At 39.2% G+C, this 12105-nt stretch overlaps 1 protein-coding gene across 4 annotated transcripts in view; it reads right to left on the bottom strand.

Annotated features, from left to right (window-relative positions):
* Nucleotides 1–4296: 4296 nt before the first annotated feature.
* The window catches only part of qkia (QKI, KH domain containing, RNA binding a), a 98879-nt gene continuing 91070 nt past the window's right edge, over nucleotides 4297–12105 (bottom strand). For all 4 annotated transcript variants that reach the window (XM_008399971.2, XM_008399972.2, XM_008399973.2 and 1 more), the window contains exon 8: nucleotides 4297–11776. In XM_008399971.2, coding sequence (XP_008398193.1) covers nucleotides 11760–11776 — 17 coding nt within the window. In that variant the 3' untranslated portion in view covers nucleotides 4297–11759. The remainder of the gene's footprint in view (nucleotides 11777–12105) is intronic.

Raw genomic sequence — 12105 nt, 5'->3', positions numbered from 1 at the left:
TGGATGGATGGATGGATGGATGGATGGATGGATAGTGCAAAAACGTCACATCAAAAGGCTCGGATTTTTTTATTATTATTATTTTTTGGGTTGACTTTAATAAACTGAAATGTAAAGGTGCGTTTTTTTCCCCCTGATGTTAAAACACTGAAAACTTGTGCACTGTATTGTATTTTTTATACATTAATGTGTGAAGTGTGTCAGTAGGTGCAGAGGTTCAATAAGACTTTTCTGTTCACTACAATCTGTCTGAGTGGCTCTGATAAAAACAGTTTGGCAGCAAAAGAACGGCGGCGATTTGAACCAAAATCTTCTTACTGCAGGGAAACCGACTCCTCCTCCATGCAGCTGCTGAGAAAAATTAGTTATGGCAAAAAATCTGACACCCATAATTTGTGAGATGCATAATTTGAACAGTAAAATGACGATCTGTTCTGTTTCACGTCACACTTACGTTATTCATCCATTTCTCGCTACAGCGGGGTCACCTCATCCCGTTCGCTTTTCCTAGTTTGGCATCAAATCTGCCAATTAGAGTGAATTTACCTCGACGGGGAAGCAAAACGCTGTGCTGCTGTTGGAGGGGATATGAAGTCAGTAACACACACACACACACACACACTCACACACACACCTGTTAGACGATCTCTGTCAGCATTCAGTGACACAGCAGGCCTGCAGTATTCACACCTGTCTGGATCACTCAACACAGAAACGGAGCAGAAGCTGCGCTGGTGAGGAGGATTCATCATTTCGTCTAAACAGAAGCGGTGTGACGAACAGTTCAGCGGTTTGGCTTCGGTGTGTCTGCATGGGAACCGTCAGCCGAGCTGTCTGGGCTTTTTCTCCTCCACATCAAGACATTTGAGCCTGGAGATCTTCTGACACATCCGCCAACAACTCATGTGTTTTCCAGGAGCTTTTCTTGGAACTGTGGATCCCCTTTAAAGGAAACCGTCACCTGTGCTCTTTGGTAGTTTGGTGATGAATTTCACAAAGTGTCACGAGCGACTCCGACTTAGCCCCTAAATAAATTAAAGTTGCTATTTTTTTTTTTTTTCTCGCTGCATATTCTGAAAAACAAAACCCAACAGTTTTACTGTCACTTTCCACAGGTGTCCAAAGGAAAAAATAGAGATCCATTCATCAACATGTGAGCCTGAGTCCTGCAACAACTGTGGCCTCTGAAGGCCTTCAAGTCTCGCACAGAGTGAGAGACGGAGAGAAACAGCTGCACGCTGATGAATGCCCCGTATTCTTTCCACAGGAAGCAGGTTCATCTGTCACCACTGATGCAACCCTTCCAGTCTCGCCATTCAAAACACACACAGGCGCTAACACCGCTTCTCTTTCTGCCATTATACTCCCAGCTGGTCTCTGCAACAAATGCTCCTTTGATGCATCTTCCCGGGGGCCAACGCCAGCATCACCACCCTCCTCTGCTCTTCCTCGCTACCCGCTTCCTGCATAACATTAAAGTCACTTCCAGCAGCCCCTTCATAAACTGTTGCTCCCCACCGACCCATTCAGAGGCGGCTCCGTCCTCCAGCAATGAGAGAGGAAGACATCCTGCCGCTCCTGCAGAGGAGCCAGCGTGAGCCGCAATCAGACATCTATTTCCAACCGGTTAACCTATTTGTCTTTACTAAATACGGATAAAATATGTGCAAATGCAAAATATCTACATCTCCAAGGTGATAAAATGTGCAATTTGGTTGATGTATGGCTTCATGCCAGAGCGGCAACGCATAGGTGCCACAAAAAGTCAGCAAATCTGTGAAAAAAAATATTTAGTTGTCACCCAGAGGGTTAAAAATTAGAATACTCTACATCTTTTTACAGCATACCTATGTTATTTTATATTTATTTCCTTATTGCTATATTATCAAAAATTAAATCAATTATATTTCATTTAAAGGTTGAGATTTCAAAAACGTCAACAATTTAGAAAAAAACATTCAAATAAAATATTTTGATGTTCTTGGCTTTGTACGTTCTTATATCAAGACAAATGTAAAAATGGTCTGAATTAATGAATATAAAACCAATGTTTTTCTACCACGGGGTCATTTTTGCAGGAACCACCTCTGGAGTCCAGCCACTCATTAACCTGCATCTCCTTCACTTCCACAGGTGGATGCATGCTGCCCTCAACTTTCCACCAAAATCCTCGTTTTCACGAAGTGAAGTATAAAATTTCCCCCCTAAAAAAAGATTTGGATGCAGTAAATCTTATTAACCGACAGTGGAGATTATGTATGTTTATCAGGGCAAATGAGAAACAGCACTTCACATCCAGCTGGCGGATCCACAGGAGGAAAATCCAGAGCCCAGATTAGAGTGAACATACATACCTTTACTCATTTCCCGATGATAGGATTAAGCTTCTGTTTTGGGTCTTTAGTCCTCACAGGTTGTTTGGACGGCGGCAGCATCAGAGATTTTCAGGTTTGCACGTCTGTTCTTACCTTTCTGGAAGATTAGAGGCTGTCTCCTGCATCAGGCAGGATGCTATTTGGGTAACAAACCATGAAATCCGGTTGTGATTATGGATGTCAAACATGTGCTATTGATTGCTACCTTCCCTTTTTAGCTTAGGGGCCCCAGACAGAAAGGATTATATCGATATCTTTCCGTTTGTTTCTTTGACCTTTTGAGGCCGGACCATGTAAATTATATTCAGAGTGTTTGATGAATGGGGCAACACAGAATTAAGCTTCAAGTATCTTCATTATTGACAGAGACACACTTTATTAAAACGACGAGGCTTGGAGAATGAATATGATAAATCATCAGAAGAGTTTTCAGAGGAATCTGAGCTTCTGTTTAAAATTTGATCAGGTTCCTGATACTCTGAGATTCTTTCTGTTTCTGATGCTTGCATATTCAGAGCCTTGAAAGCTTGAATTTTTCCACAATCTGTCTCTTTATAACCACAAACTTCAATGGATTTTATGCAAAATTCCAACATAAAGTATAGTTTTGTTTTGTGAGGGAAACTGATCCACATTTTTTGCTTTTTTTTCCAAGAAAATCCAACAGCATAGGATTAATCAATACCTTATAGAAACATCTTAAGCCTGTATTGGTTCTGCAGGAGGTTTCTTCCTACTGAAAGGTTTTTCTCTTTTCACTGATTGCATTATGGTTGCAATCATCAACCATAATGCAACTTTAAGGGTACAGAGTTAAAAAACGAATCTTGGCATCAGTGATTACAGAGCAGAAGTTTGGCATTTAGCACTTTTTACATCGTTGTGATTTTATGAGTTTGTACAGTTAAAGTAGATTATATGAGGACTTTCAGCGTAGGTTTTATGATAAGAGTTTTATTAGCTCACCTGCTCAGGGACTACAGATGGAAACTAGCTTAAGCTAAATCTTGTACAAAGCATCTTTTATTAATGTTTTTAGCACATTGCCGCCTGTTTTAAATAAACAAAGCTAAGTAATACAAAGGCCTACCAGCTAAATCTGCTCATTTTTACCCAAACTGCAACAAAACCAACTTCAACCACTTTTATAAAAATACTTTATGCAACTTAATATACACTCCGGTAAAATATTAACAAACAGAATTAATTTTAGTCAAATTTGTAGTTTTTAGACTGAACAAAAAAGCAAATAGAAGCTAATTTAGAAAGTTTCCTGCATTTTAATGAAAATGCCACCACAGTACAGCAGGATTCGTAGGGAGAGTAAATTACATTCCCATAGACTCATTATGAAGACAGTTAGTTGCACTTCCTGTTTAAGGAAGTTATCCTGAAAACACAATGTGGTCCGTCACATAAAATTCAATAAAATACTCTCAGGTTTGAGGTTGCAATGTGACAAAATGTGGAAAAGTTGGGTGAACAAGAACACGACTGCAAGGCAATGAATAAACAGCACTCAGCTCAGGCAGGCTGACCTCTGCTGTGACTTTGCTGCATGCAGCAGAGATGAGATGACATCTTTGTCTCTTCAGCCTCATTTAAGCTGATCTTGCAGAGCGGCAACACTGCTCTGTTAACTTTAAACCTGATATATGGCTGCTAAAGGTACAAAACCAGAAGAAAAGGACAGAGAAAATCTGTATCAAGGCTAAAAAAGGCTCAATTTAATCTGAGCTCTTACGGTCAGCTTTTTGTTTCCCCTTTAATTTCCTGCTGAAGTGTTTCACCTACCTGCAATCTCACAGAAAATTCAAAGACAGGATGTCACGGATAAAGAAGCAATCATCAGTCCAGGTAGAGCAGTCAGAGTGAAGCTTGAAAACATGTTTTTTTATTGCACACTTCAGTTTTTTTTATGTTTTTTTTTGGAGGGAAAGTGGGCAACAAAAAGTGGCAATACATGTTCAACAACCTCTGAATTTATTACCTTCAATAACAAAAGAAAACACACACAAATAAAGTCTACTTCACATAAAAACTCAAACATTATTCCCAGGTATTAGTGCACCACTATATGAATAATGAACTAGCAGTTTACAGTCACGCTAGCATAGGTTTCTGAAAAACTTTTAATACTTTTAACTGCATACGCATCACAGTTATGAAAACGAGACAAAGTAAAATCCAGTGGGGATAAAACTGTTGAAGCTCTTACTGTTTAACCACCCAGAAGGGTCAACCTGCAGTCTGACTGAACAGAGGAATGTTTGTCAAACAGAAGGAAAAGTCAACGACTGTTGGTAGGTGAACACATTTAAATGCCCCGAAAAGAACTGAGATGGCAGCAGTGTGCGAACGGCCGTTTGCTGCACACTGTGGTCCAGTCAGAAGAAGAAGAAGAAGAAGAAGAAGGAGAAGAAGAAAAAAAAGGAAAAGAAGAAAAAGAAAAAGAAAAAGAAGAAAAAGAAGAAGGAGAAAAAGAAAAAGAAGAAGAACTTCATCAGCGGTGCAAACAGAAAACAGGAACTCAACGTTTAATGGTGGAAAGCCTTCCAGTTTAAAATATATTTACACATTACCCTGAAACATTTTTTATCAGATAAAGGGAAAGACAAAAATTAGCTCATTAATAATAAAAAGGTACAAAAATATATATTTTCCAAATCTGAGAGAAAAAGGCACTTCTACAGACTAACTGAAACACTTTAGGCAGTGATTTTAATACAAAGCGCAATTAAAATACGACTGAAAGAATTATTTATTTCAGCAATTCAAGGGGAAATTCACATATTGTATAGATTAAAAACAGATTTATTTCAAGCTTTTAATTTTGATGATTATGGATTACAGCAGGATCACTATAAAAAGTATTTTTAAGGTAGAAAAGCATTGGCCGACGAGAATGAAGAAGAATGCTGGCTTGGACTTATTGGAAAGTTCAGTGGAAGGAAAACCTTTGCTAGATCACAGGCAACAGCACGCTGCAAAAATATAAAATATTACCAAGTATTTTGGTCTAGAATGAGTCAGAACAGGCCGTTTCCAAATATGTTGACTGAGTGCAGAGTGGATATCCAAGTATATTGATAGAACATTTAGTGGAAGGAAAAACAGGATATTCACAAGGACTTTGACTGAATTTGTTTAATTAGATTTAGGGTTTAATTCAAAACGTAAAGTCTGAGAGTCTGAATGAAGAGTGCAGAGGCTCAGAGTTGGAGTCCACTGGGTTTCATCAAGCCAGCACAGGAGTTTACTTTTCTTCTGCTGTAACCATCAGCACAATTAAATGGTTGACATGTGTCCCTTTGTGTCTAATCTATATTAAATATGAATTTCCCTTTACTGAAATAATCAATTCTTCCTATAATATTCTAATTTACCGAGATGCATCTGTATGTGCTTCACAAAAATCAGAAATTCTCTCTGATCTGAACAAAATGGACGGATTTGAGCTGAAGTCGCTTGATGTCGTACGGGAGAGGAAAAACACTAAAAACCAATCAGAGACGAGTAAGTCTGACAACCCAACACTCATAAAAAAAAAAAAGAAAACATAATTCTGCTGCCTGTAATCACATCTCTGCCTCTGCCTGCAAGTTTTAAAGCAGCTGATCCGTCTTCAGATCAAAGCAACAATCTGAATGTTAATTTCAGAGAGGAGAGATGTTAGCTCTGATGTTTCTGTTGTTTCCTTCTTGCTGAGACATAAAAAGGAATCACCGCGTTTAATGGCAAGGTTATTTCTGCAGTGAAGTGGGGGAGAAAAGAAAGGGGTAGAAAAGAGTGTAAAACAAAAATAACTCCGGAAGTGCCGTTTGTTGTGTTAAGGAATCAGGATTAATATCGTTAATCGTTCGGTTGAGTCGGTATCAATACCCCGAATTAGTGGAAAGAGGAGCAAAGCTGAGTGAACCCAGGGAGGGGAAATGAACAAGCAGCACTGGCGGCGCTTCAAATGGGGGAAAAAAAAAAAAAAAAGAAATAAAACTACCAGAAAAACAATAAGAGGCGGCCAAACATTTTCCACTGAAAGTCTGAAACACTGAGCTTGTTTTGATCCCAGAGTACTTCATATTGGCACGGTGCACTGGTGTGTGTCTAAGCAGCATAGATGCTCCCAAATGGCCCAGCGGTAGTTGCTCCATCAATAAGCTGAACGGGGAGAAGTGCTCGTCGAACAGACAACAGCTGGAGATAACCGCAACGCCGCCGTCCCCGCGGGAACAACAAAAATGGCCGACCGGCTTTAGACCGTCTTCCATAAATCTGCTCAGAGTGTCAGCTGTAAATAACTCCCTTTTTTTTTCATAAATGTGTGCTGATGAGGCTTTCTGCCCACAGTAACTTTAATCCCTCTGAGATGACTAATGTGAAGTATTTTTTTGAACAGATTGTGATGAGTGCTGCAGTAACTAATGGCAGGAGAAAAGCTTCATCTTCAGGGATTAGAGCGGCTCTTAAAAGTGGACACGTCCCAGTTAGAAAAGGCGCCGCTTTTATGGCGGAAAATAACAAGAGCCAGGAAAAGTTTTACTGCATTTAATAAGATAAATATCCTGAACAACTTAGCTGAAAAGAAATGGTTTAAACTATTTAAAAGGAGCATTCAGTCCTCCTCTGTAGGTGGCACAACATTTAGATTCAGCTTTTTTTTTTTTTTTTAGTTTGGACTCGATGCCAGCCTGAAATATAAAATTCCTCTTCATCTTCAACTTTGTAGCAAACACCTGAAGGGTTTAGGGTCAAAAATGACTTGCTTGGAAAAAATGTAACCCCTAATCATGATGCCACCACCACCATGCTTCACTGTCTGAATAATATTCATTTTGTGATGCTTGGTTTAGTTTTTTGGAGGAAATATTAGAAATGTGGCCCAAAGATTCAATTTTAGATTAATCAGATCATAAAATCAGCTTTTAGTCATGCTGCGATGGAAAAATGGTTTTCAGGAAGAAACCAATCAGTTGTGGTTCTGGTATGTCCTCAGAGCCAGATTAGCCTATTTTCAGCTAAACTGTACAGAACATCAGTCACATTAAAAGTGGAAAACTTTGCGATGATTCAGAAAAGTCACCAAAATCAAACAATTTGCCACTTTTGAGATCCACATTATGCAGCTTTTTAAGAGCAACCCGACTCACCGCAGACCCCGATATAAAAGCATGCAGCTTACGCTCTCCTTCATTTCCTGCAGGGCTCAGTGACGCAGAAGGACAGGAGACTAAGATTCGTCTGGACGCAGCAGCAGTGCTGGAACCGAGCAGACAGCGTGGCAGCAGCAGTGACCACCCTCCCACCGAACCGTGCGCTCGCCTCTGAGGTCAGGGGTGTCCAAATGTTTTGTCACCTTTGACAAAATCACAGTCAAAAACTTTAAATTGTTCATGTTTGATGTATTAAAAAAGAAGGGAATCTAGTTTTCAACTTATTTTCGCTTCACTTCAACAAGTTTATTCCCAGCTTGTAGATCAAGTTTTATAAGTAAAATAAAAGCTGATTTGGGTGCAGCAAAGTCAACTTTTCAGTAAAAGTTGAATTTGTTTAGTTCTAAAAAAGTTTAGTTATAAAAAGACTAATACTTGGTGCTGCATTTAACATTTTGCATTGTGAGAAAATTATGTTGGTAATAATTTTACCCTGATTACAAATTAAATATCTCCTGCATCAACCACCTGTGCTGCACTGCAAAAACACTAAATCTTACCAAGTATTTTTTGCAGCGTCGACAGACAAAGTTTGTATTGCTCTTGAACAAAATCAGCCAAGAGCCACAAATGGCCCTCGAGCCTCACTTTGGACACCCCTGAGTTAGGTTGTGTGTGTGTGTGTGTGTTGGTGAGTAAAAGTCGTGGCCATACGCTGGTTTTAATCGTGTTAGTCCGTGAACCAGACCAGGGTAATAACATTCATGAAACAGGTTAAAAACACAAGACAAAATATCAGCAAGTTAGTAAAATTCTTACTAAGAATGTTTATTAAAATAAATGCCAAGAGGTTAATAAGAAAAATAACAGCATACACCATGAAAACTAAATGCAAGCATGTAAAAATACTTATGACAAGGAAACTAATAAAGTCGCTAATGAGTTAAACAAGCTGGGAGTCGGCAAGAAAAACAAAAATCTAACAGAGAAGAAGGCAAAACTCCCCACAGGAGACAGGTTGAGATGGAGAAGAGGTGGTGGGAGGGCAGGGGGAGCTCATAAAAATTAAGAAAAAAAAAAACACTCAGAAACATGATTAATATACATATAAAATGAGATTAGAAAAATACATTATAAACCTGTAACAATGGCTGTTAATTACATTATCATACATGTAGTAGGCAGGCCAGAGAGAATACGGTAGGTATAGAGTCAACCTTTCACCTGATGGACTTATCCAGCCTTTCACAATGACACAGCATGGTGGAACATTGCAGAGGGGATTTTCTTAATACTGTCAGATGCTGATTTGCCATCATCTTTCTCCACGTTAATATTGCATTTCAATTTAAAATAATAACACTGAAGTAGAAAACAAAAAAGAAAATCATAATTCATTGACCTTTTGGTGTATCAGCGAGAGAGAAAACAGACTGCCGACGGCTCTGTTGGATCCCAGAATTTCTCTATTTCATTTTTGTTTTTTTTTCACCTTTCAGCAATAAGCTGTCAGTCGTTTCAATAACTGGAAACTATCTGACTGTGAAGCAGGTGCTTGTTTCATTACCCAGCGCTTCCTTTGTCCATTAGAAATCTCATTACTGTACTGATAGTTTGTTGTCAAATTGACACGGAGATATGTGGACCGGATGACGCTGTTCAAACAAACACTTCCCCGTTCGGCTCCCTGAACGCTGCTCATCATCAGAGCGTCTCGTGGCAGACTACTTGGTTGCTAATGGCAGTTCAATTTGTTCAAGATACAAAGTAAAACCAAAAAAATAAAATAAAATAAGACAATAATTCATATCATCAATAAAATCAAAATTAAAAGACGAGATCTGCTCGTACAGCAGAGTAAAGGGCCATCAAGTGAAGGAAAAGGAAAACTTAAAATCATTTTCAGGAAGACAAAAACCATGGCACATATTTTAGCTGGTCAAAACGACTGCTATTCTTTTTGCATAGAGTAACTCGGGCGGCGCCGCGGTGCGGCGGCGGAGGCCCAGCTCGTCTTTTTCCGAGCGTGTAACACTTGCCGTTCCTCTCTGCGCCATCTTGGTGGGTGCTGGATATCCTTTTTTTTTTTTTTTTTCCTTTAATTCGTTTTATTTTAAAACACAACTGGATACTAAAAAACAGAAACCACTGTTGATAAGGCACTTTGATTTGATCCTCTCATGGTTCTGACTGCTTCAGTCTTTCCTTTCTCCAATTAGATTCCAGGCAACTTTTTCTCACCCACTCGCCTTCAGTTTTCCTCCATCGGAAACATTTTTTCTTAATTTTTTTATTATTATTATTTTATAACTGCAAGTAAAGTATCAAAAGCTAAAATTGCCAAAAATAGATTGATTTTTTTTCTCATCTCCAGCACCCTGTAAAATTATCTATGTTTTTGTTCTCATCTGTATTTTTATATGCATTGACAGATATCTACATTTTTATATATTTATATATATTTATAGATATATATATATAAGACGTATGTATAAAGCAATTTGAACAGGCAGGCATGGCTTTCACATCCTATTTTTTCTTGAGATTTAAACAAAGGATCGTGGGCTCAGAAGCTGGACTACCATCAGAGGGAGGTGTGACACATTGTGGATGCACTTATGGATGGTTTGGCATATGTTAGGTTTCATTAGTAAAATAATTAAAAGAATAATATGCAGAAAGGTCAGGATTATGTCGACCTCATGCCCCAACTTACACACACATAACACAGAGGACAAAAATGAAAACTAAACGGAAAAAAAGGAGAAAACAAATCCACTGTAGTGGGAATAAATCTGCAAAAATGGGCCAAAAAAAACCAAACAACAAACCAAAACAATAAACCTCTTGCTTGTCATGAGTGTCTTTTCCCCTGGCACTTCACTATAATCGAGTAGCATGTAATTTTAGTGTTAATTGCCTGTTTTGACCTCAGGAAAATAAGAACAAATAAAACTGAGCGGGATGGGGTAAAACTCCTGTTCCAGCTGAAGGCAGGCACCCAAACTAAAAATCACAAAGAGAGCCCTCTGCCAAGCAGATGCATAACTGCAGATATATTAGTCACTGAAAACCCTTTGGCTAAATACGCACACAATACTTTTTTTTTTGTTTTAATCTTTGTGATCACAGCTCAGCTAACTCATCGAGATATTCTTCTAAATACATCAGGCACTGGATAGTGGATGTAGTGTGGATGGGGCCCACGTCCCCGAAGCCTCACCCCACTTTTGTTTTAGTATTAATCAAAAACACACACTCACACACACTCACACAGACAGACCCATCAACCCAAGCTAGCCCCTCCCATCACGCCTTTCGTTTTCAGCCTCAAACGCTAAAACTCTGTTCTGACTTCCAGAGATAACCACCTGCTTTGTTTCAGTATCTGAAGCTAATTAGTTCAATCAGAACTGAAAAATTAAACACAATAAAAGTGAAAAAAAAAAAAAGAAAAGCATTAAATCAAGACAGGAAAAAAAACATAAATCATAAAAAAAGCTCTTTTTGCAATCATTTTAGCCATGCTTTAAAAAAATAAACAGACAGAAAGCCATTAAGAGGGGCACACCCAGAATGTGTCAGCTCATAATTACAAGCTCAACAACTGAAATACATGTTGGGGGGGGTTTGGTAAAAAAAATGACAGAAATTAAACACGTTAATGCAAGTGAACGTTCCCGTTCCTTCTGTTTCTTTCTCCGCTGCGGCAGACGGGGGTCTGAGGGGCAGGTGGGGCAGGTGGGGCGTTGCTAAAGGAAAGTCTGGGGCAATTTGTGGGCGATCCCTCCAAAACCAAAACGGTCTGCGTCTCAGACTGGAGATGGAGAGCGAGTGAGGTCACCTAATCAGAGTAATTAAAGGCGGGTGGGATCGGGGGTTCTTTATTGCTTTATAATTCAGTGCAGATTCATGAGTAATAGCACAAACAGATCCGCCCGGTGCGTGATTCATGAGGAAAAAGAAAGAGAACGAATGGGAACTGAACTAATGAACAGAGGAAAAAAAATAAAATGAATAATCCACAGCTGTGTTGGGTTTTTTGTTGTGTTTCAGTGAAGAGTCTGCATCTTTTTGTCAGAACGTGTTAGGGTAACTGTACGGGCAGGCGCCTCTCTCTCTGCCACTTGCGTCCGAGAGGCTAGCAAAAGGCAATTACCAGTTAACTGATCAGCAGGCAGGCTTGGGGCGGCTCGTCATTGGGTGAAGAGTTCAGAGGTCAGAAGGTCATGTGTTAGTTGCCGGTGGCGGCTAGGTGGTTAGAAACAAAAACAAAAACAAACAAACAAAAAAAGATAGAAAGGATATTAGTGTCAGCAAGAAGAGACTGGAATGACATCATTTTAACAATAAAATGAATGCAATCTCACATGTGGCCCCTCCCAACCCGCTGCTATGAGGTGAACCTAGCCTGAGAGTCATGATGCTGCTAAGCCACACCCCCTGAATCGGGTCGGTTTAATTTAAGCGCACACTGCCCCCGAAACCACAAAACAGAAGCAAAGAAAAGCCGAACCAAAAAAATTAAATTAATTAAAATATTTAAAAAAAAGACAAAGAAATGAACAAAAATCTAGTGT

The sequence above is a fragment of the Poecilia reticulata genome, linkage group LG22 (assembly GCF_000633615.1).
Source record: "Poecilia reticulata strain Guanapo linkage group LG22, Guppy_female_1.0+MT, whole genome shotgun sequence".
Classification (NCBI taxonomy): Eukaryota; Metazoa; Chordata; class Actinopteri; order Cyprinodontiformes; family Poeciliidae; genus Poecilia; species Poecilia reticulata.
The sequence above is the reverse complement of the archived record's forward strand: the minus strand, read 5'-3'. Positions and strand labels throughout refer to the sequence as shown.